The 24928-nt window shown below is 53.4% G+C and overlaps 8 protein-coding genes across 8 annotated transcripts; 6 read left to right on the forward strand and 2 right to left on the reverse strand.

Moving 5' to 3' along the window:
- Positions 1-527: 527 nt before the first annotated feature.
- BO95DRAFT_137191 (uncharacterized protein) lies at positions 528-1480 on the reverse strand. The gene has a single exon (XM_025580557.1). It carries the CDS (start codon positions 1366-1368, stop codon positions 871-873), a length of 498 nt encoding a protein of 165 aa, XP_025442133.1. The 5' UTR covers positions 1369-1480; the 3' UTR covers positions 528-870.
- Positions 1481-2206: 726 nt separating this feature from the next.
- On the forward strand, positions 2207-3915 carry BO95DRAFT_363453 (aldehyde dehydrogenase; the record flags this gene model as incomplete). Its single annotated transcript, XM_025582617.1, has 4 exons — positions 2207-2703; positions 2806-3199; positions 3261-3712; positions 3771-3915. 4 exons carry the CDS (start codon positions 2207-2209, stop codon positions 3913-3915), a joined length of 1488 nt encoding a protein of 495 aa, XP_025442134.1.
- A 94-nt stretch (positions 3916-4009) lies between these two features.
- Positions 4010-4809, forward strand: BO95DRAFT_443016 (uncharacterized protein). Its single transcript, XM_025586574.1, has one exon. It carries the CDS (start codon positions 4027-4029, stop codon positions 4363-4365), a length of 339 nt encoding a protein of 112 aa, XP_025442135.1. The 5' UTR covers positions 4010-4026; the 3' UTR covers positions 4366-4809.
- A 1505-nt stretch (positions 4810-6314) lies between these two features.
- osm1 (putative fumarate reductase Osm1) lies at positions 6315-7830 on the forward strand. The gene is made up of 2 exons (XM_025586575.1): positions 6315-7657; positions 7708-7830. Exons 1-2 carry the CDS (start codon positions 6472-6474, stop codon positions 7719-7721), a joined length of 1200 nt encoding a protein of 399 aa, XP_025442136.1. The 5' UTR covers positions 6315-6471; the 3' UTR covers positions 7722-7830.
- A 2580-nt stretch (positions 7831-10410) lies between these two features.
- Positions 10411-11156, forward strand: BO95DRAFT_363416 (protoglobin family protein; the record flags this gene model as incomplete). The annotated part of the gene is made up of 3 exons (XM_025582614.1): positions 10411-10528; positions 10586-10856; positions 10922-11156. Coding segments are annotated over 3 exons (624 nt in total), but the record flags the coding sequence as incomplete, so codon positions are not given.
- A 1954-nt stretch (positions 11157-13110) lies between these two features.
- Positions 13111-14825, reverse strand: BO95DRAFT_137701 (uncharacterized protein). Its single transcript, XM_025580559.1, has one exon. It carries the CDS (start codon positions 14481-14483, stop codon positions 13362-13364), a length of 1122 nt encoding a protein of 373 aa, XP_025442138.1. The 5' UTR covers positions 14484-14825; the 3' UTR covers positions 13111-13361.
- A 1176-nt stretch (positions 14826-16001) lies between these two features.
- On the forward strand, positions 16002-18276 carry BO95DRAFT_137704 (protein phosphatase 2A regulatory subunit CDC55). The gene is made up of 6 exons (XM_025580560.1): positions 16002-16314; positions 16488-16528; positions 16632-16729; positions 16784-17429; positions 17486-18051; positions 18107-18276. The coding sequence occupies exons 1-6, from the start codon at positions 16271-16273 to the stop codon at positions 18128-18130; spliced, it is 1419 nt and encodes a 472-aa protein (XP_025442139.1). The 5' UTR covers positions 16002-16270; the 3' UTR covers positions 18131-18276.
- Positions 18277-19089: 813 nt separating this feature from the next.
- On the forward strand, positions 19090-24910 carry BO95DRAFT_514613 (transcriptional regulator SIN3). The gene is made up of 8 exons (XM_025591688.1): positions 19090-19533; positions 19611-19678; positions 19752-20431; positions 20499-20599; positions 20656-21376; positions 21449-21928; positions 22096-24192; positions 24261-24910. Exons 1-8 carry the CDS (start codon positions 19433-19435, stop codon positions 24876-24878), a joined length of 4866 nt encoding a protein of 1621 aa, XP_025442140.1. The 5' UTR covers positions 19090-19432; the 3' UTR covers positions 24879-24910.
- The last annotated feature ends 18 nt before the right edge of the window (positions 24911-24928 follow it).

The raw sequence follows: 24928 nt of genomic DNA on the forward strand, positions 1-24928 counted from the left end.
CGAACAGCAATTAGCATAAATGAAGACAGAGGCTCACGGAATACGGAGAAAGAAGTGGAAACTCGCTCAATATGTAGACTACACATTGCATAGCCAGATCATATGAGAACCTGCCCGATGGGTCCCAGCAGAGGAACTCCGGAGCGAAGGATCCTCGCCTACTAGTGCTTGCGAACTGGCGCATTTGTCATTTATTGGAAGCTTGAGACATTGTGTGAAGCACTGGGCAATCTCGTTCCCAGCTCGACACCGATGACTAGGACCACTTTACTGCCACGGTGGAGTAGGTGATTGCTTCAACATGGCAAAAGAGGCCTTCACCCGCCGATCTTGAGAAAGCACGAGCCGAGATCAGAGGATTTGCGTCAGCGCGTGGCAAGGCAACGTTGGAGTTCGTATGCACGTAATTAACTCCTCATGAGGGGTTCTCTGCAGAGCGGTGACCGAAATTTTCTGCGGGTGGTTCGTAGACTCGGCCAAATGAGCTTATACAGGGATTATCGTCCTGATGCATCGGTTATTCTAGAAAAGGCAGGAGCAGAAGCAGCTAATTGATTATGCTGATTATGCAAACAGAGTAGGAGGTGAAACCACGCACGACTAGCGGTTTGCAGATGGGATGGCTCGTGCCATTTAAAATTGAGCTCCACCGTCCAAAGAAAGAACCCAAGAACCAAGGGTTCTGGACGGGTAGGAGCGGGAGAGAGTGTGCGTGAGAGAGAGAGAGAGAGAGAGATTGGAACGAGTCAGTTCAAACTCCGACGGGAATTCGGCGCCATCCCGCCACGCTTGCCTCAATCGGCTCAGGGCGGGGTTCCGCGGGTTCGGACCATGGAGATTAGTTAATTAGTTATGACGGTACCGATTTAGTCAAGCTTGACGACCATCGGCTTTCGATTGATTGCCTTTATACTTACGGAGTAGTACAAAGTAATAATGCAACCGAGGCATCAGCCTCCTTTTCTCGTGACACAAACTTGGAGAGAATCTGACAATTATGAGTATCAAGAGATGGAATCTTCCACAAGTCGCGCACTCACCACCATCGCTCTGCACCTGCACGAACGATTCGACTACTGGCCGGTCAAATCCGGTATGGGCAGACAAATATGCGCATATGAATGGCAGCCTAGCAGCCAAAGAGGGAACTGGGATGGAGCATTTCAGCTCTTCTCTTCCCCGATACAGATGATCATCGGAGTCAGATCGCCCTTTGATTGACCAAGATGCCAGGAAGCCAGAACCCACCGAGTCTCCCCTCCGGCCAGGCTGCTCCACCACGCTGAGTGGAGACTCCACCACCACAGACAACTGGAGTCGAAATTGAATCCTGTGCTTTCGGCCGTAAAGAGTCCAGAACCGATTCATCGCTTCGCCCAATTGATTGCGCTGACAAAAGTGCTCCCTCGATCTTTGCCAATGGGGTTTGTCCTGCTCTTCTTGTTGACTAGGAGCAATAGTCTACACCTTTCGCGGTGCTGGACCATGGTCGGCACCGCCGATCAATTGTCCGTGACGCCCAGAAAGGTCGTGCGTTACCTAAAATCAACGGTGCAGTGCCCATCGGTTAAAAAGGCCGGCAAGTCAAGGGATGACCTCCTGTTCAAATGCACCGGAACGATGCCCACACACAGTTCTTAAATCGATGAAGAATCACTTGGTACGTCGTTTGGGGGACAAGGTTGAGTCTAGGGCAGTTAGCATCTTCAATAGTCTCAGTAAGGTTAATCCGCTGTCAGCTGGAATAGGTAAAAATCATCGTTGGGATCGACTGGCATGACGGCATGCCATGTGCAAAGCATGTAGACAATGAATCACTTGCAGCATGAGCATATTCAGTAGTATAGCCTTGAGAAGGTCCAATTCAGGGCCACAATCCGCATGACATGGAATAAATTGCACTGAGACCATAAGTACCAAGAATAAGTGATGGTTGATTGCACTAATCATAGCGATGTTGCTACAGTCTCTAGGCTGAGTCGGAAGTGGGGATTAACCGTCCGACCCGTTCTTGTTGACCTGGTTTATTCTTCCCTCGCCAACCCAGCAGCCATACTTAAAATGGAGATCGTACTCCCTCTCTGTGGCGGGGTCCAAGCCAGAACCCTGCAGGTTTTTGCCAGGGTGTATATCAATTCCAGTGCATGCTTTGATCTACTTGCTTGATTTTGAGTCTAGTATACTACAGACCACCTACCTTCCCACCATGACGAATACTCACCTCGCTACGAAACCAGCGGTGACTGCACCTCCCACTCGTCCCCCGGTAATCCCCTTGATCATCAATGGAAAGGAGGAGTTAGCAGAGTCTACATTCGACGTCATCAGCCCCTACACCAACGAGCCTTGCTGGGCAGCTGCCTCTGCCTCCCCGCAAGATGCCATCCGCGCCGTGGAGGCAGCAGAGGCGGCCTTTCCAGCGTGGTCGCAGACCAAACCCACCGTGCGGCGGGATATTCTCCTGAAGGCGGCTGACATTCTGGAAAGTCGCCTCGAGCAGAACGCGGAGTACATGCGGACGGAGATGGGCGCAGATGTGGGTGCGTCGCAGTTCTTCATCGTTCCACTCGGGATTCGCATGCTCAGGGACATTGCGGGGCGCATCACTTCCATTTGTGGCAGTGTGCCCGTCGTTGAGGAAGAGGGTCAAAGTGCGATGATCTACAGGGAGCCCATGGGGGTCATTCTGGGCATTGTCCCTTGGTATGTTTCGTGTTCTCCCAGTCGTTGAGCAAGGCAGGCAACGTTCTCTCCACAACTCGGGGATGTGCGATTAGATTGACTGACTTACTTTGTCCAAAAAAGGAACGCCCCGTACGTCTTTGGTGTTCGTGCGGCCGCCTGCGCGCTCGCCGCCGGTAACACAACCATCCTTAAATCCTCCGAAGCCACTCCCTGCAGCTACTGGGCGCTGGCCCGTGCGTTCGTGGATGCAGGCGTGCCAGCCGGTTGCTTTAACCTGATTTCCTGCCGGCCGCAGGATGCCCCTGCGGTAGTCAATGCCATGGTTGAGCACCCGGCGGTGCGCAAAATCAACTTCACCGGCAGCACGGCCGTGGGCCGAAAGCTTGCCGCGGTCTGTGGGCAGAACCTCAAGCCCTGCTTGATGGAGTTGGGCGGCAAGAACAGTGCCATCGTGCGCGCGGATGCCAACATCGAGACCGCCGTGAAGGGCGTCCTAGCGGGTGCTTACCTCAATGTAAGTTCTCTTTTTGCTATCCGATTTCCTGAGGGGGAGGGACATTCTGACGCCACTGTAGTCGGGGCAAATCTGCATGTCCACGGACCGCATCCTTGTTCACTCCTCCATCGCCCCGGCTTTCATCGACGCGCTCAAGGCGGCGCTTAACTCCAACCTTGACTCCTCGTCGCCTCCTCCGACGCTGGTCAACATAGCATCCAAGAAGCGGGTCGAACGGCTGGTGTGGAATGCCCTTGAGAATGGCGCCCAGCTGCTTTCTGGCTCGGTGGATGAGAAGACAGCCCAGGCTGGAGGTGGCGTGCGCATGCCCCCAATTCTTCTCGGCGATGTGACGGAGAACATGGCCGTATGGCAAGAAGAGGCCTTCGCTTCGTTGGCGGCCTGTATGGTGGTGGACAGCGACGAAGAAGCCATCCGCCTGGCGAATAACAGTGGGTATGGCCTGTCTGCGGCGGTGTTCACGGAGGACCTGCGCAAAGGTCTGGCGATGGCGCGGAAAATCCAATCAGGGTACGTATCCTTCTGTGCCTGACCCCCGAATCCAGTTTGCTAACCGCCACGCTTGCAGTGCCGTCCATATCAACAGCATGACTGTCCATGACGAGCCCGTCCTTCCCCACGGCGGAGTGAAGAACAGCGGATGGGGCCGGTTCAACTCATCCCAAGGACTGGAGGAATTCCTTGTCACCAAGAGCGTGACTTGGATGGACTAGACCCGACGTAAAAGCAAGCAAGCAAGCAGGCAAGATCCAAACGATCTGATGTACTGTATATAGAAACCTTTTTTTAGCGCGGTGTGCATGGTATCCCGACTGCCGTGAGCGATGAACCTGACATACTTCCCCCCCGTGGACGCATCAACATGCCCCCTCCCAACGTATCCCTCCCTCGCGAGAGGTAGATATTACCCCGAGAATCACCCATATATGACATGCCAGCTCGCACAAACAGCAGGGAATCACGAACCGACCAGCAGCAATTACCCCGAATCCCCGACGTCTCGTCCCCCTACGGTCGGGCTATCTCGCTCCGAGGGTGAAGCCCCATCGAAGAAGGTAAATTACAGAAACAAGCTTCGCAAACCATGCAACAATACAGCAGACAGAATTCCATACCAAGCCAACCCTTCAAGATCCCTTCTCTCTATCCCATCGTTCTGTTGATAACCTTAAACCCACCGCATGCAGATAGGGGTTATGAGCATGACGGATGCGTGCATGCCCAGGGCGGCAACTTGAATCTTCTCAATCCGGGAATTTCAATAGACGACAGCTTCTACGTCATGGGTGCAGTTCGGAATTCGGGGGGGGCGAGCTGATTGGTGGGATTAAGTGGTGGTGTCAGCAGGGCAGGGGTGGGCAGTAGCCGACCTGTCTGGGTCAGGTGATCAATTGCCGATTTGGAGGGTAATCTGGCGTTAGTTACATGTACCGTGAGGGTGGACTGTGGGGTATTATGGTACAGTACTGCGTCTTGTACGGTCTGGATGTTCTGGGAGTAGTGGTTGTTTGTGTGGTTGATGTCGCTCGAGATGGTAGTCTTGTCCTTCAAGGTGAGGAGGTAAGGGTCGGTATGGCTCACCTATAGACTCGGGAGGGGAAGTACTGTACTGAAGTAGATCAATCAAGCCACCATCTTATTCTTCGGTCCGAGGTACATTCGACTTGGACAGGGGTGTTAGCCCGCTGAAGAAAGGGAGGTGTGTTCATTTCTTGGGTTGGTTGGTTGATTCACAGCTCCAGCTTACAAAGGTATCTACTGGTTTATGTTTTGGGTGTATTGCAACTGGTTTCGTCTCGATGACTATAAGATAGGAAGACTCAATGGTAACGGTAAGTTAGTTGTAGGAGTCTCGTAAGTGCTGAAGTGCTCAAGTGCTTTAGGGAGACACACACAGCTAGGATTTCCCCAGGCGGGGAAAGATACCTTAAACAGTGGCACTGGAAACTGGAACTTCCAAGATGGAGAAAACCAAGTGATCGTCCGCGCGGGGGAGGGAATGACGGGCTGACTTAAGCCTACACGCTCATTTGCTCTTCCCAGCAGCGGCATGTGAAAGGGACTCGAGCTCCATTGTGTCATCATCATGGGCTGGGGAAAAGAAAGCATCTGCTGACTTTTCTGGGGAAAAAACCAACTCGCGTTTCGGCATGTGATGGTATGGATGGGAAGATATGTAGCTTGAAGGGGCGAGGTTCGTGTGTCAATATACTTACATGGAACATACATTCCAGTGGGCAGGTTGTAGTTATCATCCTCCTCAAGTTCGTTGGATTTCTAGTTCTGGATGAGCAGTCTGGATGAGGTCACCCTGTTGATTGATATGTGCTACGGTGTAGAGTACTATAGCACAGACTGAGTGAAGATGTATTTAGTCTGCCAGTATTAGCTGTTCCCGTACTCCGTACAGTACCTGAGGATTAGAGCTGGGGCAGGCAGACGGTATCGATACGTATGGTATGGACAGGGTATGGGATGAGCCTCGGCCGATAAAGCAGCTCTCCCCCGATCGGCTTCTGAACATTGGAATTCCCTCTCGACTCTCTCTCGCTCCCCCGGATCACTGGGGGTTTCTCTTAAGATCTGCCCATCATTCATTGTTGTCTCTCTTCAAATACTTTTACCTTTCCTTCTCCCAATCGATCTTCTGTTTTTTTTTCTCACCCCTACTCATCTTATCCTCCATCCCCTTCACACACTCACCCACATCATGACGACTGCCCCCAGGATTATTGTAGTTGGCGGTGGATGTGAGTGACTCCGACTTAACCGTTTCCAGCTTTCCCCGCATTGCTGACCATTGCCTCGTCGCTCAGTGTCCGGTCTTAGTGCCGCCCACACCGTCTACCTCAACGGTGGAAATGTCCTCGTTCTAGACAAGCAGGGTGCGTTTTCTTTCCCCTTGAAGTGGCGAGTGATAAGATTGGGATCGCAGTTCGATACCGCCATATTCCATCTCTGTCCTCGAGGCTAACTCCAGACAGCCTTCTTCGGTGGCAACTCCACCAAGGCTACTTCCGGTATCAATGGCGCCCTGACCCGCACCCAGGTCGACCTGGGAATCCCCGACAGTGTCAAGACCTTCTACGAAGATACCCTCAAATCGGCCAGAGATAAAGCTCGTCCGGACCTCATCAAGGTCCTGACCTACAATTCTGCTTCCGCGGTCGAGTGGCTGCAGGATGTCTTCAACCTCGATTTGACGCTAGTTTCCCGCCTGGGGTGAGTTTTGCTTTGTAACCGGACACTCTTGGTGACTTCGAGCCATCATGCTAATTCTGCGCAGTGGTCACTCCCAGCCCCGCACACACCGTGGTCACGATGCCAAGTTCCCCGGAATGGCCATCACCTACGCCCTCATGCAACGGTTAGAAGAGCTCACCGAGTCGGAGCCCGACCGTGTCCAGATCATCAAGAAGGCCCGCGTTACCTCCATCAACAAGTCCGGGAATACTGTGACAGGTGTCACCTACGAGTACAACGGCGAGACGCACACTGCTGATGGTGTGGTCGTCCTGGCCACCGGTGGCTACGCTGCCGACTTTGGCGATGGATCACTGCTCAAGCAGCACCGTCCGGACACCTTCGGGCTGTCCAGCACCAACGGCACCCACGCCACGGGTGATGGCCAGAAGATGTTGATGGAGATCGGCGCCAACGGAATCGACATGGACAAGGTCCAAGTGCACCCCACGGGTCTTGTCGACCCCAAGGACCCCACCGCCAAGTTCAAGTTCCTGGCTGCTGAGGCGCTCCGTGGTGAGGGTGGTCTTCTCCTCAACTCGGACGGTGAGCGGTTCTCGGATGAGCTGGGTCACCGTGACTACGTCTCTGGACAGATGTGGAAGGAGAAGGAGAAGAACAAATGGCCCATCCGCCTTGTGCTCAACAGCAAGGCCTCCAATGTGCTCGACTTCCACACTCGTCACTACTCCGGCCGTGGCTTGATGAAGAAGATGACCGGCAAGGAACTCGCCAAGGAGATTGGCTGCGGCGAGGCTGCCCTCAAGAAGACCTTCGACGACTACAATGCCATCGCCGATGGCAAGAAGAAGGACCCCTGGGGCAAGCGTTTCTTCCACAACCTGCCTTTCAGCATCGATGATGACTTCCACGTGGCCCTTATGGAGCCCGTTCTTCACTTCACCATGGGTGGTATTGAGATTAACGAGCACGCCGAGGTCCTGAACAGCGAGCAGAAGCCCTTCGAGGGTCTCTACGCCTGCGGTGAGCTTGCCGGCGGTGTCCACGGCGCTAACCGCCTGGGTGGCTCTTCGCTCTTGGGCTGCGTCGTCTACGGCCGTGTTGCCGGTGACAGCGCCAGCCAGTTCCTCTTCAAGCGTCTCCTCTCCGGTGGCGCGTCCACCGCACAGCAGCGTCTGGGCCAAATCTCCCTGCACATCGACCCGTCAACCCCGGGCAAGATCGCCGTCGAATGGACTGGAGCCGGTAGTGGTAGTGGTCAAGTCTCCGCGGCTGCCGGAACTCCTGCTGACTCCGTCCAGGCCGCGAAGTCTAGCGCCACCCCCGCGGGTGCCCCGGAGTCTGCCAAGCCCACCAGCCCGGCCAAGTTCAGTATTCCCGAGACGGAGTACTCCATGGAGGAGGTGGCCAAGCACAACAAGAAGGAGGACCTGTGGATCGTGGTTAAGGGTGTTGTATTAGACGTGACCAACTGGTTAGACGAGCACCCCGGTGGCGCCAATGCTTTGTTCAACTTCATGGGTCGCGATGCCACTGAAGGTGTGTTTTCCCTCGTGAATGATGTCAAGAAGAATGAGACTGACCATAGCCACTTTAGAATTCGCGATGCTCCACGACGACGAGGTCATCCCCAAGTACGCTGCCCACATTGTGATTGGTCGCGTCAAGGGACAGACTCCCAGCCTAGAGCTGTGATTTGCGCGTCAGAGTCTGTTTTGTTTTTTTTTTGGATGAAAATGATCTTGCAGCCATGTTGATACATACCCTAGTCAGTCTTATTATTTTTTCGCTTTGCTTTGCTGTGATGCATGCATGCATGCCTTTGATGGGGCTTAGACGTTTGGTTCTTTCTGCGGTGGTTGTAAAATACAAGCAGTATAGGACATCAATTGAAGATTATTCTTGGATTCTTGGACCGTTCCGTATAATCTGACCACTAGAGCAAGTGCTTATTCTTCTATCCGATGCTGTTGACATGTCGAGAGGCACAATTGCTGAGTCGAATGGATATCCCACCACTAGCCCAGCTTGCCTTCTCGGGCAAAATCCACGAGGAATTTTTACAGTGCATTACCTCGTGATAGGGGGTATATGTGTACATCATAAGTAGTAGTGATGCACTCGAGCGCTAGGATGATGATGTATTAAGATGAGTGGGTGGGGGTCACGCCTTCACAGGCAACTATAGCCCGCGCTCATTGTATGCAGGTGCGTCTAGGTTCCTGGGACCGAGTGCAGTGACATTTGAAACATACCCTAGTTGGGGATCCTTGGCCCTTCTAGACCCCTCGTGTGGATTACAACGTGAAACCGGGTTCGTAGAGCGACTGTCTGGTGGATAGATCAGATAATTGCTCATGTTTAGCTCTACTGTCACGAGCGGAGTTGATTCCATGATTCTCGATGCATGTTGGGCTTGTTCCTTTGGGCTCGTGTTCGGACAAGACCAGATAGATGAAGCGATGGATTTGTTTCTTTATCTGGTTGTTGGACAGGGATGGATGTCTTATACATGCATGGTGGCGGTGGTGAAGATGGCTGTTGTTGGCTACGCTTATCTAAGGATCTTAGCTTGGTTCGTATTTGTTTATTGTTTGGCTCCTTTTTTTGTTGTTGTTGAACCCGTCGCTTCTTTCCATCCATCTCAGCCATTGGAAACAAGTTAACAACTGATCGAATTGACTGATACCTGGAGCTTCAAAGGGAGGCCTGGTAAGGCCAATCTAGATCGGTGCCTGACTCCACTTGCAATCTCCAACATGATTCGACCTATCTAGACCAAACATGGTCATTGGTGGCTGTTTCAAGTGGCCTGATCGCTTGCTTTTCCAGGTGTGCCTGTGCTGACTCCCCCGAGATCGATGCTCGGGATTTCCGGCCCCTTCCGACGAAGGCAAAACGCACGCGGGCAACGCCAGCCGCAACATTCAACAGCAAAACAATACCATGCGGTCTTCGCCATTAATCCACCCATCCGTCCTGTCCTATCCTATTCCTGTCACTGTCAACTATGATCCTTGAATACGACCATCTCTGATCACCCCCTCCGGCGATATCCCGGCCTAGACAAACCTGCCCTCGGCCGAGCCCCTCCTCGTGTGGTTCGGGGATCGCCCCCCTTATTACGATTCACCCTACTGATCATCTCCGTTCATGAATGCTCCACCACCAATCCCACCCATGACTATGTCCATTCAACATTGTCCACCCAATTGCGGGGTGGGATCGGGGCAATGGTACCCGGCGCGAGCTGAAAAGCTGCTGGACCACTCGCAATCTCGAATCTGGGTCTAATGACAGGGGAAAGATTTCGCCTTTTCCCGGTGAGAGTGGGGGGCGCTTGTCTTTCGCTTCAATTCCATCTTAATCTATTTGCCGTTTGGCCATTGGGCCGCGACATGAGTCGTGCTCAGCGCCGGTCTTTGATGGGGCAGGATGATGGCGGGTGGGATAGGAAAGTGGGCAGTGCCGACTGGAGAAAAATAATGGTGGGCGGTCCTGTCCTGTCCTGTCTGTCCTGTCCGCTCTCCCCTCGCACAAGTCCGTGGAGATGAGCGCATGCTCGGGGGTTACGTTGGATGTGTGTACCTGCTGTAGCGGTGGTCCTGTGGAGCATGGCAGGGAAGTCAGCTCCTCGGGTTGCGTGCGACAGGGCCCAGATTCCCCGAAGAAGGCAGGCAGGCACTCAAGGGCTGAAAAGTCGCATGCTGAGGGTAGTTAGATTGCTGTTGCTGCTGCTGTTGCTGCTCGGAGATAGTACAAATGCTGGTCCTCCTGTCCCTGACACACGCGAGGCCCTGCGCTGCTTTTTCTTTTACGTCCAACGATTCGTGATCTTTTTGACCCCTACTAATCCACCCACGATAAAAGCAGTGCTTAGTGGCTGGCCACTGACTCCTTTGATACCCTCACTCGCTTTATTGTATTCTCAGTGCACGTGAATTAGATATCTCACCATCCAACACCAAAGGTATCGGAAACTATCAGCTACACATCTTGCCACCATGCCGAATCGGCCGAAGTTGGATCAGTTTGATATTCGACATGTGGATCGTCGGGAGCTATACACGGACTTCAAGAAGCGCATTGCGTATTTGAAGGCCTTTTTGAATCTGGTGGAAGGTGCAGATTTCTCCCTGATTGTTCCGAATAAGTTTCTGACCTGGATTTGCCTACAAGATGATATAATCGTTTTCAACAAAGGCGTCAAGTACCTAAAGACGGCGATCCCAGACCTCACGCATCGCCTGTATTCCAAAATGCTCGAGTTCGACATCACAGCCCGCGCGTTACGGACCCGCAACACCGCCTGCCACGCGCACGTGGAAGATCTCTTCACCATCGACAGTCCGCACGTGGAGCGCCGCAAGATTTTTTGGAAGTGGTATTTGACCCGGCTGTGCAACGACCCGAGCCAGATGGAGTATTGGGAGTATTTGGAGAAGGTAGGGTGAGTCCTCCGGCTCTTTCGCTCAGATGTTGCGCGCATCAGTTCGTTAACATGGCTCCTAAAAGGAGGATGCATACCGGTAAAGAACTGCTGCACCCGTTGAACATCGAATACATCCACATGAACGCCTGCCTCCGGTACGTGGAAGATGCGTTGATCGAATGGATCTCGCTCCACCCGGAAATGACCGTCCGCTTCAAGTTCGCCCTCATCCGCGCCCTGAACAAGATCATGTGCATCCAGAACGACCTGATCTCAAAATGCTATATCCCCGCCGGGCAGGAGTATGAAGAGAATTCCGAGGAGGAGGCGCCTACGATGACGACAACGACGACGACGACGACATCAACAACGACGGTGGATGACCCCCGACGACGACCCAGTTTTGACACGATGGCCTCCTCGCCACATTTCCGCCCCCGCGCCGAATCCCAGGCCACCACCGGCACGACCGCCTCCAAGACAGCGAGCAGTGTCCGCAGCGCCGAGACCCAGCTTTCGGCCCCTCTCGACAGCCCGTATTTTGGGCATCATCCGAGCTGCCTAACCCCGGGGTTGGTGTCATCGTCGTCGAGACCGACCTCCTCGGCGGGCGAGTCTCTGAGCGCGAAGAGCATGACGACGGCGACAACGGCGACGACGGCGATGAATAGCAGCAGCCATGGTGATATTCTGGCTGCTCGCGCGAGCTCCTCCACCCTGGATTCGCATCCGTATCCGACCACCCCGCCCTCCACGTCGTCGAGTAGCAGCAGCCTGCGTCCGGCGCCGACGAATAATCTCTGGCGCAATTCGATGATCGGGCTCGTGGCGCCGTTGACAGTGGAGTCGTTGCAGACGCTGGAGACGAAGATTTGGTCGGAGAGGAGTTGAGCGGAGGTCGTTGGCTCATAGCCAGCCCTCAGGTTGGAGGCTCGAAGGTGGTGGTTCCTTATTAACTGTACATAATATTTAGTGATTGGGTATGGAACTGTCTGGTGATGTTTTCGATGAGTGTTCTTGGGCTGTAGTGGTGGGTGTTATTCTCGCCTCTAGGAGGATACGATGGGGTAGGTTTGTCCTAGACATCAGTAAATACTGTAGTAGTGGGCATGTATCAAAGAATGAAAATAGAGGCGAGGAGATTCGGAGTTTATACATATACGCAGATCAGATCAGTCACCCCTGATAGTCATTTACACAAATCCCAACAAGCCCGAAGCGCAACTGTGCTACCTATCTATATATCCTGGTCGACCGGTTCCATGTAGACCTGCTACTCGGACTACACCCTTTCCCCCAAACTGACAGTAAACTGTGCCTTGGAGTCTAAGCTTAGTTGATGATAATATATTTATAACTATTTTATCATAATCCGGACTGGCTGAAGACCTGAAATATAGAAAACTAAAACCAACCTGTTTGAACCGATAGGGAGGAAGATTGTAAACCCCATTCCATGGCTTTTTTTTTGTTGTTGCTTGTGGGGGCAGTCATATCTAGATACTACCTCCGGTATCCGTTGAGGATCTATATGTCCTTCTGGCTCGGTGCTTGAGTAGCTGGGCGTGTTTATTTATTTGTTTGTTTGTTTGTGTGGTGTGGTGTGTATGAAGGCCCGGCCCTTCTCCAAGCTCTAAGAGATTTATTCTCTTTTTAGTTGGATTCCAAGAGAGGTAGGGACTACTTGCCAATGACTTGGTTGGGAATTTAGTTAGAAAAGGCCTGTGGCGGCTGCGTAGGTATTGCGTGCGGATTCATTCTCCTGTGGGGATTTGGTAAAGGGTGGGGCTGTAGGGTGGGTTTGGGGAGTTTCGTATACTATCCTACGCTAAGACACTGTTGGCGGTTGCTGGATACTGAACAGGGAGGTGAGGTGGATGGGTGGGTGTGATTGTTGTAGCTACCTTAGTACTAGAGGGGTAGCTGGGTTTGGGGTAGGTGTGTGATTGAACAAGGTGGTGGAGTATGGGAGCTGGATACGGTGTACATATCCGGGGATTTTGGTGGTGGGCGCTGCAGCGGACAGAGGATTGTCTGTCTGTCTATTAAGGTGCTGGGTCAAGAGCAGAGGGTTTGTCGGTCTGTGCTATTTTATTGTAGTACTAAGGTATGGTATCTGATTTAGAGACAAGTGTGGACGAGGTTTTGTTTTTGTTGCGTGGGCGATGGATGTACTCTACTGTCTGCACTATACTGGATTCAGGAAATTGTGGTTGGTTGATCGTGTGGCTTTGTGGTTCTTCTATTGTTGGTGTTGAATAGCTTGATTGTGTGCATTCGAATTGGTTTTCAGGTTAGGTGTATACCTAACAAGTTGTATGCGTGAGTTTGGACATTTAGAATTAGAGATATATATACACGCGATACAGTCAAGAAGGTGCTCGTCGCTTGACGCAGCGCTATAAATTCAACTTGATGGACAAATCTACCAGCTGCACAGTCTGTATTACCAGACAATGCTGGACCAGGGAAATACCATCTGGATATATCACTACCATGCACCCGCATCTACCCCCCTAAGTGCTACTTCCCCATCGCACCAGGACCAGTCTGCATATGCTTCAAGATCATCCTCAGACGTCGTACAGCAGGGCCATCCGCCTCCTGGCCATCTGAGCCACCCCTGTCCTTGGACTGTAGCTCCTGGGCGGCGGCCTCCAGAGTAGGTTGCAGGTAGCCCCATACCTCGTCGTGGTATCGCTCCTCCACCCCGAGCCAGTCCGCTGCGCCTGGTAATCCCGTCATGACCGCGTCGCGCAGGGTCACGGCGTCTGTATTGGCTGCGGACGGGACGGACTCGAGGAAGCTGCTAATATCAGGAACGAGAATATGCGGGTTTACGTGGTTGGTAGTGTGTGTGTTGATGGTAGAAGTGGGAAGCACGCGACGAAAAGACTCGAGAGCCTGGATCTCCGCGGGGGTGAGCTGGGCTGGCGCGGAGAGTTCGGTCTCGATTACCTCCGCTGGCTCGTTGGCGGACGGGGGAAAGTTGGGGTCGAAGGTCAAATCGGAGAGGAGCGAGACGACTGCGGCGCCGTCAGACGGAAGGGCGGACGCTTGTCCGCCTTGTTTGTCCTGAGACAGATCCCCTTCGCCGGCAGCATGATGACTCGGTGTCCATCTGCCCTTGCCTTTGCCCGTGTCGACTGTGCTTAAGTCCGCTGCCGCTGGAGCAGATGCTGCAAGGTACATTCCATTGCTGCCGTTGAGGGATTCTTCCCCATACGTGCGCTGGAATTCATCTTCTGTGAGCGAGGGAAGCTCGAACCCTCCGGCGTGGGTGGTGGACGATGATCGGAATGCTTCGAATTGTGTGACTGGTGCTTGATCTGCTGTCCGCGAAGAATTCAATCCGGTGGTTTCGTGAAATTGTTGCGCTGCTGATAGGGCGGACTGTGAGGAGGACGAGGCGGACGAGGCTTTACCACTGCCGGCCAGCAATTGAGCGGTCTCTGCAGAGGGCTGGCCCGAGGTGGAAAACACACTTCTGGCGAGTCCAGACGCGGAATCTTGGATGCGACTGGCTAGCGAATGGCCATCCTGGTCGCCTTCGTTGGCCCCGGCGGAGGATTTGGGCTCGGGCTCCTTGCGGTGAGGGTCGGCGGGTTTGTCGTCACTGTTGCCCCGCTTCTGGTTGTCGGGCATGGTTCGTGACGAGCGGGGAGAGAATGGGTGGGATCAACCTATTTCTGTCAATGAGTGTGGCGGGAACAACAAAGAGATCGGCCGATAAAGAAAATCAAAACTGTCACTGAACTGTCATTGAATTAGTTTCTCCCGCAAAAGCTATAGTTATAGTACGTCGTAGTGTAGTCAGTGTTCGGCTCAACGGTGTCGCCGTCGGTCGGGATCCATAGAGAGTCGAGGAAGACAAGCATGTGAAGAGCCTCAGGCCGCCGGGCTGGTGATGGAAAGAAACCCTGATTCTCAAGGCAGCTAAAAACGCCCGATGGGGAATTTGGTAGTGGGAGTCTGGGAGCTGAGCATCGCTCAAGTCCGTCACTTGTCACTTTACTCAAGCCCGAACGGATCCTCCGGTCCATTGTGATGGATGAGGAAAGATACTTTGCAGCTGAATGGTCAGTTATTTTGCATCGTTCATTGTTAGTAATGGCCATCGTAGTGATTGCTGGGTAGTAGGTAGTTAGTTAGCTTGGTGGTGGTGGTCTGGAAGCTCTAGCTACAACACGGCCGGGTGCAGAAGAACAACCAGGAAGTGGACGGGTGCTTGAATAGAATAAGGAAAAACGGTTGAACAACGAGAGTAGAGGCAAAGAGCAATAACAAAGGTAAGACAGAATAACTCTTCATGAAGAATTGAATCATATTTCAACACAAACCCCAGGATGGTGGAAGATTCATTGATCTACTTCGTGCCTTATCAAACTGTCGAAAATGAAAACGAGTGGTTGATGTCAGCGCCCAGCTTAAGTTGCTCTGAGTAAGTTGGGTTGACTTGTCTTGTTGTTGCGTGTGGGTTTTTTAGAATTACGGGCAGCCACTCCATCCATCCTATCCTTTCCTTCCTCACTCACTCACTTACCCTCTCCCTCCCCACCAACTACCACCAGTCCACCACCCACCACCGACCGACGGGCGGGTGTTTCCAAACCACCGCCTCACCTCAACCAGCACCAGCACTACTACTACTACTACCACCACCACCACCACCACCACCGCACTTCACCACTCCTCCTCCTCTCCTCCTCCATCTTGCCCAGTATCGTCATCCTCTTCCTTCCCACTTCCCCTCCTCCTCCTCCTCTTCCCCCCTCTCCCCATCCCGCATTTTCAACTCCCACCTTCTCTCTGCTTTGCCACTATTTTATCGGCCACTCTATCTGGCCGGTTTCAGCCGTTTCCTTGAGATTTCTTTCTCTTTCTCATAGATAATCCCGCCCACTCCAATCTTGATGCACCCGAGAGAAGGGAGTTTGAGGCACGACTAAAATCCCACCCCCCCACGAAAAAAAAGACCACCAAAAAACTCCTCTTCTTTCCTCCATCTTCTGGCTTCTGATCTTGTCAGCTCTGGCTGTCAATCTTTCGTCTTCTCCAGCATACAAGTGACTCACCCGATCTCTGCCAATTCACCTTCTCGGCGGATATCACGGCCTCGATTCCTTTCCTCTCCGCCCGTTGCATTTCCTACCCGAGCATTGGAACCTACCTCATCCTCACGCAAACTTCACCCTCTTAGCGTAACCTGTCGTCGTTCCTACGTGACTCGCATCAATCGATTCCTCTTTCTAGTCGCCCACCACATAGATCTTCGCGTGAAAAGTTCTCCCGCTCGAGTCTCTCCGCACCATATCGATATCGGCAAACCCCACCTTAATTTTCTCAACCCAAGATCCTCGACCTGTGGATCTTGACATCTTCCTTCGTGCTCTGCTGGACACTGCCCCGACAAAGGGTAGAATTGGAAGAAAATGGTAGACAGGGATCCGGGTACTCCTACCTGGAAGTTCACGCAGTAAGTGCCATTTGCCAAGTATCCTCTTCCATGGAGAGGCTTCCCTCGAGCCCGCTGCGACCCTCTTTCCCCATAGTCTTGCTGTCTGGCAAGGACTTGGATATGCCGGCGTGAAGGCGCCTCCTTCGATTTGTTTAGTTCGTCTTAGTTCGTGGTACTAACCCCAACACTAGGTGCTTCGGTGACAAAGGAGATGTTGAGGACATCACGGAAGGTACGCCTTTAGGACCCATTTCCATGCATTTGCCTCTCGGAAGACCTTCCGTACTACGCTCTGATGGCTTCCGCCGGATAGCTGATCTTTTCCTGGTGTCTAGCTGATATTATCTCGACTGTCGAGTTCGACCATACTGGAAACTATCTAGCGACGGGTGACAAGGGCGGACGGGTGGTGTTGTTTGAGAGAAACGAAACGGTACTGGCTTCCACAATTTCCTTTGACGACGGTCGGATCTAATGATACGCGCAGAAAAAAACTTGCGAATACAAATTCCACACCGAGTTTCAATCGCACGAACCGGAGTTTGATTACCTGAAATCCCTGGAGATCGAAGAAAAGATCAACAAGATTAAATGGTGCAGACGGCAGAATGCATCTCATTTCCTCCTTTCGACGAACGATAAGACGATAAAGTTGTGGAAGGTGTTCGACAAGTCTCTGAAAGTCGTGGCGGAGAACAACCTCTCGAGCGAGCTGACTCCCGCGGGTGTGGGTGGTGGCGGCGCGCCCCGTGCGCCCCGACTGAACTTCAAGGACCCTTCCATGTTGAAGCTTCCTCGGATGACACATCATGATACGGTTGTGGCCGCTGTTCCTCGGAGGACTTATGCCAACGCGCATGCGTATCACATCAATAGCATCTCCGTCAACAGCGATGGGGAGACTTTCATTAGCAGCGATGACCTCCGAATTAATTTGTGGAACCTGAACATCCAAGACCAGAGCTTTAACATCGTCGACATCAAACCGGCCAACATGGAGGAACTTACGGAAGTTATCACAGCCGCTGAATTCCACCCAGTCAGCTGCAACTGGTTTATGTACGCCAGCTCTAAGGGCACAATCAAGCTTGCCGACATGCGGCAGCGAGCATTGTGCGACGAACACTCTAAGCGTAAGTACCTGCCACCTCTTCTTGCTAAACCGCGTCTTGACATACGTCTCTTCTAGTATTCGAACAAGAGGAAGACGCCTCCTCCCGTTCTTTCTTCTCCGAGATCATCTCCTCGATTTCAGACGTACGATTCTCGCACGATGGCCGATACATCGTGTCAAGAGACTACCTGACCGTCAAGATCTGGGATGTCAACATGGAGAGACAACCTGTGAAGACGATTCCTATCCACGAGCACCTGCGACCCCGCCTCTGCGACACCTACGAGAACGATAGCATATTTGACAAGTTCGAGGTTGTATTCTCGGGTGATGCGGAGAACGTCATGACCGGAAGCTACAACAACAACTTCATGATCTACCCCACCGACCAGAGCAAGGAGACGGAGATCGTGCTACAGGCCGACAAGTCTGCTTTCAAGGCTAAGAAGGTCGGTGTGCCGACACCGATGAACAAGGGTGCCAATGGAAAGAAGAATGGGTCTCGAGCTGGTAGCCCGGCCGGCCCTGGCAGTCGGATGAAGAAGGAGACCGATGCGGACCAGATCGACTTCAACAAGAAGATCCTGCATATGAGCTGGCATCCTTATGAGGACAGTATTGCTATTGCTGCTACCAACAACGTGAGTCCATTTGCCCCTGCACTCTGTGGTGTCCATTTGCTGACTGAAGCGATAGCTCTTTGTCTTCTCCGCACTGTAAGTATTTCGACCAGGTGGCTATAATCATAATTGGACAGGGCGTGTCAGTATGTGGAACAAAGCAATCATGGGACAGATATGAGACAAATGATACTCCTAGCAGCAGCATCTGAAGATCCAAAATTAAGTTGCCAGTTCAAGTTCAAGTCCTTCCCCGTTCGTTTTATTGGAGCTTGGTCGCCCAATGATGTTACAAGTCTTTTGTCCGTCTGTTTTCCACACTTGCTGTCTGTGAGCACTCGGATGCCACCTTGCTTCCATATTTCCTATTACAGTGGTCCCAGTGATGCTTGATGAATCTTTTGGGAGGCGTTCAATGGTTTGATAGAGAAAGACTACGTGGTACCTCCAGAGGGTTTGTTATATGTTCTCCTTCTCCCTTTTCTGTCCCCTACCAGCCTTCTTTAGAAAAATGGACCACGCTACGACAAGATATCCCGGAAAGTGGAGGGGGTGACCGTGTTTCTCTACTCAGCGATGTGCTCGGAATGCGCGATGTGCGCCAGGGATTTAATCGACCGACCCTCTTCCACTGTGGCTAGAGCGGGAATGCAGTAGTTCAACCAGTAGTCAGAAGTAGTCAGAATCTACTTAGTGTCACCATGTATCAGACTGGCTGGCAGTATCGGGTCATAATTGCTACTAGGTAGTTGTAGAATATGCCGGCAGGTCAACAGTGTTCCAAGTTGTTGCTGGTTGGTGCTATTGGGGAGGCGGAAAAGTCGGGCGTGTCAACGCCGGATTGATCAGGTCAATGACGTCGGGAAAGTCAAAGCCCGACTAGCCGGTCCAGGCACTGCTGCGTCATGCATCCTGGACCAATCACTTTTCCCACCGCCTTTTCCGGAACATCCTTCTATCCGAAGGGTGACGCTATCGCCAAAGATGGCTTAGCGCGGTCAAATGCCTCTCCGCCTTCACTCTGGAGACCAGCCGTGATCGGTTGCGCGCAAACCATCACCACGGATCTCGCTCACTATTGAGGAGCTAGGACTGTCATTTTGTGGAGTTTTTCTCGTTGTCGATTTATCCTCTTTCATTCTGCCTTCTTGCAATCCTATCCCTGCATAGGCCTGTCCCTATTTCCCCTATCTGCAGCTGGCAGGCATCGGCACAGTGATGTCGCTGTGAAATTGAGTTGGGAGGAACAGAAACTCAAGCCCCCGTCCGAACGGAAAACAGTGTTGGAGTCCCCAACACCATATTCCTCACAAGCAAACCATTCTCTCTGCCTGGTCTGCCACAGACCTATTCTTCGCCACGTCAAGGCATATTGCTGGAATTCTCTTCATGCGCATAGACCATGAACTCTTCTGGGAACGATAACTGGCACCCCGGTGGCCCGCCAGCGCATCCGGGGATGGACCAGATGAACCAACAACCTCGTCCCATGGGCTCATTCAGGTATGTATCTGGGGCGATCCCCTGATGGTGTAATATCTTGTGTGAAGAGCTTCCCACTGACCTGACTTTTTCTCCAGTCAAAACCCCCAGCCGCAACAGGGTCCATCCGCGCAACCCACGGGGCCAGTTCTCCCACCTCCAGGCGGTTCGAACTCCTTTCTGCTTTCTCTGATGTTCTTTGCTAGCGCCCATCTTGCTGATATATTTGGTGTCATCAGGTCCTTATCACCCCGCGAATCAGCCCGGCGGCCATTCTCTTCCTGGCTTGGCTGAGCTGAGCCAGGGTCACGCCGGCCCACACCAACCTCCTGCCTACGGACAACACCCTCAGGGTCCTTCTCACAATCCTGGTCACTCGCTACCGGGTATTGGCCAGGCAATGCAACACCCTTCGCCGCAGTCCCTGAGCCGAGACCGTGAGCGTGATTCTCGGGAGCGAGAGCTGCTCGAGAGACAGCGCCAGGAGGAACTAGCCCACAGAGAGCGTGAAGTGCGCGAGCGCGAACGCGAGCAGATCGAGCGGCAGCAGCTGGAACGGCAACGTGAGCAGCAACATCACGGAGTTCAGCATAGCGCTGCCTCGATCCCTCTGCATCAGCCGGTTGCATCCAAAGTGCCAAACTCTATCCATGGCCCCAATGGGCTTCTCTCCAATCTGAGCTCGAACCCTGCAAATGGACCTCAGGGCTCCATGCCAGGATCCGGGGGTCCAGGCGCACTATATGGTCAACAGATGCAGCATGGCGAAGGGACACCAAGGTCTTACCTGCAGCATCCTGCAGGGCCTCCTGGCCAGCCGATCTTGGGATTCAACGGGGCAGGCGCTCCAATCCCCGGAAATGTTGGCAATGTTGCTGCCCTTGCTGCTCAGCAGCAGGGCCAGCAGCCGATCTTGAATGTGAGTGGTTCATTCTTGCGCCCCGTCGCGAGATGATAGATGGTAATTGCTGACAATCCTGCAACAGGATGCGCTCAGCTATCTGGACCAGGTCAAGGTTCGATTTGTTGATCAGCCTGACGTTTACAACCGCTTCCTTGATATCATGAAGGACTTCAAGAGCCAGGCGTAAGCTCCCCGGACTTTGATCTTGGCATGTTTTCCATTCTCCTAACGAGATGTAGAATCGATACCCCTGGGGTCATCCAGCGTGTCTCAACCCTGTTCAACGGCCACCCTACTTTGATCTCCGGGTTCAACACTTTCTTGCCACCCGGCTACCGAATCGAATGTGGAACTGAGGACAATCCCGATGCCATTCGGGTCACAACACCGTCAGGCACAAACACCTTGAGTATGCCCCGTACAAGGCACTCCTTGGAGTCTAGCGGAGAGCTCGGACCCTCAGGAGGCATGACCTCTCACGGCCGGGCTGAGTACTATGAGCAATCACGTCCTGGCTGGCAACAACCGCAGCCTCAACCGCAGCCCCAGCAGCCCCAGCCTCAACCCCAGGGCAATCTGCCAGGGTCGTACTCTCCTGGGTCGCGTATAATGCCCGGAATTTTCGGACAGCAGGGGGGACCGAACCAGCCCCAGGATCATCACTTCGACTTCCCGACTCAACAAGAGCAGCAGGCTGCGGCGGGGGCAGCAGCCATGGCCCATCAGTCAGACCAGCGTGGCATTCACATCCAAGGGGCTCCCTCCGCCGCTGCCGCAGGCTTAGGAAGACCTTCGTTGTTGCACATAGCTGGACCCTCTGCGCAGGGCCCTAATATGAACCAGTCCATGAACAATTTAGCTGGGGTCGGAACAGGGATGCTTCAAGGCGCTCAGGCCGACTTGAACAAGCGTGGTCCGGTAGAGTTCAACCATGCCATCAGCTATGTCAATAAAATCAAGGTAAGAGAGAAGCATGACAGCACTCGACGTTCGTCATCAGTACATCGTCTAACATCGGGGCCTCCCCAACAGAATCGATTCGCAAGCGCTCCTGAGATCTACAAGCAGTTCCTCGAAATCCTACAAACCTACCAGCGTGAATCGAAGCCAATCCAGGACGTGTACGCTCAGGTGACCCAGCTGTTCAACACGGCACCGGATTTGCTGGAGGACTTCAAGCAGTTTCTGCCTGAGTCGGCTGCTCATGCGAAACAGCAGGCTGCTGCGCGCCAGGCAGAGGAGGCTGCTCCTACAAGCAACCTTCGCGGGGAAGCCAGCTATCCAAGCGCAACTAACCTTCCCTCACAAACTCCCAACCGTGATGTGAAGATGCCGCCTCTGGGCCAGTTTAACGTCAAGGACACCGCAAAGGACGGCAAGAAACGGCGGGGTGGGCCTGGAGCTCCCTCCACCATGGGCTCGTCGATTTCTGGACCTTCTGCTGAGGCGGCTCGCATGGCCGAGTCTCAGGCTGGTCGAGCTCCAGCGATGCAGCCTGGTGCTGCTAACAAGGTGAGAAGGCTTCTGTTTCAGTTACGCTTCACTTTGAGCTTACCGCTACCCTGACCTTCCTCTCTTAATGTGTCCCAAGAATCCACGTTCTGTGAACGCCTCTGGATTCACTTTGATATTGCCGTGCTTTCTGATATTTGCTGCGCGATCACGCTAACCCAACGAAGCGAGCCAAGGTCCATCATAAACCGTCCCAGGCGGAGGCGCCAGCTGTGTCGCCAACCCTTGTTCCTGCGCTTCCTGAGCCCATACAACCTTCTTTCTCGTTGACGCCAACTCAAGAGGAGTTCGCTTTCTTCGATCGGGTGAAGAAGTATATTGGAAATAAGCAGACATTCAGTGAGTTCCTCAAGCTATGTAATCTCTACTCTACGGACTTGATCGACAGACACGTTCTCGTTAAGAGAGCTGCCAACTACATTGGTGCCAATCCCGAGCTCATGGCTTGGTTTAAGCGCTTTATGCATGTTGATGAACCTGAAGACAAAATTGTTGACGTCAAGGCGAAACAAGAGCCGGGCGTGGTAAATCTCTCACACTGCCGCTCCCTCGGGCCGAGCTACCGATTATTGCCAAAGCGCGAACGGCAGAAGCCTTGCAGTGGCCGCGATCAATTGTGCTACAGTGTTCTGAACGACGAATGGGCCTCTCACCCCACGTGGGCCTCTGAGGACTCTGGTTTCGTGGCTCACCGTAAGAATCAGTTCGAGGATGCTCTGCATCGCATTGAAGAAGATCGACACGACTACGATCATCATATCGAGGCTTGCACGCGCACAATCCAGCTCATCGAGCCAATTGTGCAGCAGTTCCTTGTCATGAGCGATGCGGAGCGTGCTGCCTTCAAACTGCCCCCTGGTTTGGGCGGTCAGAGTGAAGCCATCTATCAGCGTGTGATCAAGAAGATCTATGACCGCCAGCGGGGTGAGAAGATCATCAAAGAGATGTTCGAGAGGCCGTGCCATGTTCTACCCATCATCCTGTTCCGCCTGAAACAGAAATGTGAAGAGTGGAAAGCCAGCCAGCGCGAATGGGACAAAATCTGGCGCGAGCAGATGCAGAAGGCCTACTGGCGGAGCTTGGATCACCAAGCGATCGCCAGCAAGGGTACCGACAAGAAGCTCTTTGTGGCGAAACACATCCAGACCGAAATCCAGAACAAATTTGAAGAGGGTCGAAACCTGCGCAAGGGCGGGTACCAGGTCCCTCGACATCAGTTTGAGTACACGTTTGCGGATCCGGCTGTCTTGATCGACGCGACACACTTGCTGCTCACCTTCATCGACCGGAACTCGGCTGGGTTCGGAGCCGATCCTCAAAAGGTGATGACCTTCATCAAAGACTTCATTCCAGTATTCTTCGGTATGGATCGGGATACTTTCCATGTCTACATGAATGAACTGTCGAGCGGTACGCCGCCGATCGACGAGGGCGATGATGAGAGTCTGGCTGCGGACGATGCTTCCACTCCCCGCAGTCGTAAGGGTGGTGCCGGAAAGAAGATGGGTCTTCTCCGCGATGTCTTAGAACGTGCCGGTGAAAAGGTCCATCGGGCCGAGAAGGAAGGGAGTGCCCCAAACAGTCGCGATGGCACGCCTGATGCTGTTCTGGTTCCCTCGACCCCGATTCCCGACCCCGCCGAGTCCTTCGATGTGGCCGAGTTGAAATGGATGGAGCATCCGGGACAGGGTAACTTCAACCAGCAACGGGAGTACAACCTCAACGAGACCTACGAAAAGAAGGTGCATCACTTGTACGCCAACCTGAACATCTACTGTTTCTTCCGCACGTTCGAGATCTTGTATTCGCGCCTGCTCCGCATCAAGTTGCATGAGAAGGATGCCCATGACGATGTGCGGCGTGCGCTGGTCGGAAAGCCGGCGCAGGAGCTCAACCTTATTGACAAGTTCCCCACCGACTTCTTCTACGACTGCGACCCGAAGGCCAACCTCTACCAACAGATCGTTCGGATGTGCGAGGAGGTGATCAAGGGTGACATGGAAACCACGCATCTGGAGGAGACGCTCCGCCGGTACTACTTGCGGAGTGGGTACCAGTTGTACAACCTGGAGAAGATGTTCACGGGTATCTCGAAATTCGCGGGAGCCATCTTCAGTGGTGATTCGAAGGACCGCAGCTCTGATATCATGAACCTCTTCTTCAAGGAGCGTGATCGGGAGGAGACCACTCACAACCAAGAGATCCAGTACCGCAAGCAAGTCGAGCGGCTGGTGAAGGATGGAGACATGTACCGCATTACATACGTAAGTGTTTTTCTTTTTCTTCTTTTTTTTTCTCTATTCGAAGGTATTCGTGCTAATAATCCTTGCAGCACCCTGGCAGCAAGAAGGCTGCTGTGCAGCTGTTGACTCCCGAGGACGCCACACTGGAGAATGAGGAGCTTAGCCCCGAAGCGCGCTGGTCGTACTACGTGTCGGCGTATACCATGCGGGATCCGACGGAAGGCGTAGCGTTCTCGCAGATGCGCATGCCGTTCCTGAAGCGGAACCTGCCGGCCAAGCTGGAGCAAGAGGAGGAGTACAACCAGTACTACCGGCCGTTAGTGCACCAGGACGGGCTGATCATCCGTATCTGCGCCAACAGCTACCACATTCTGTACGAGCCCGGCAGTTCCGACTGGTGGTGGCGACCCACCACCTCGACGGACGAATCCGCCGAAGAGGTAGCCAAGGAAGACGCGGCCGTCAAGGAACGACGGCGGGACCGGTTCATGGAGAAGCTGGTGAACAACCCTAGCTGGGCGCACGGGCTGAGCAAGGATCAGGTGGACGAGTCCAACCAGCGGTTCCGTTCGTGGATCAATGGACCGGAAGGCGACCAGAGTGGTGCAGCTGCAGCGTCCGCGGGGCCAGCGTCCGACGCTAAGGACGACCAGGCAGATGCAGAGATGACGGACGTCGCGCCGCCTGCATCCGAGCCCAAGGAATAGTGAGGCTGCACCGGGGAGGGGCGGGGGCGGGGGCGGGGAAGGACTTCCGA

Source organism: Aspergillus brunneoviolaceus, assembly GCF_003184695.1.
Source record: "Aspergillus brunneoviolaceus CBS 621.78 unplaced genomic scaffold BO95scaffold_35, whole genome shotgun sequence".
NCBI lineage: Eukaryota > Fungi > Ascomycota > Eurotiomycetes > Eurotiales > Aspergillaceae > Aspergillus > Aspergillus brunneoviolaceus.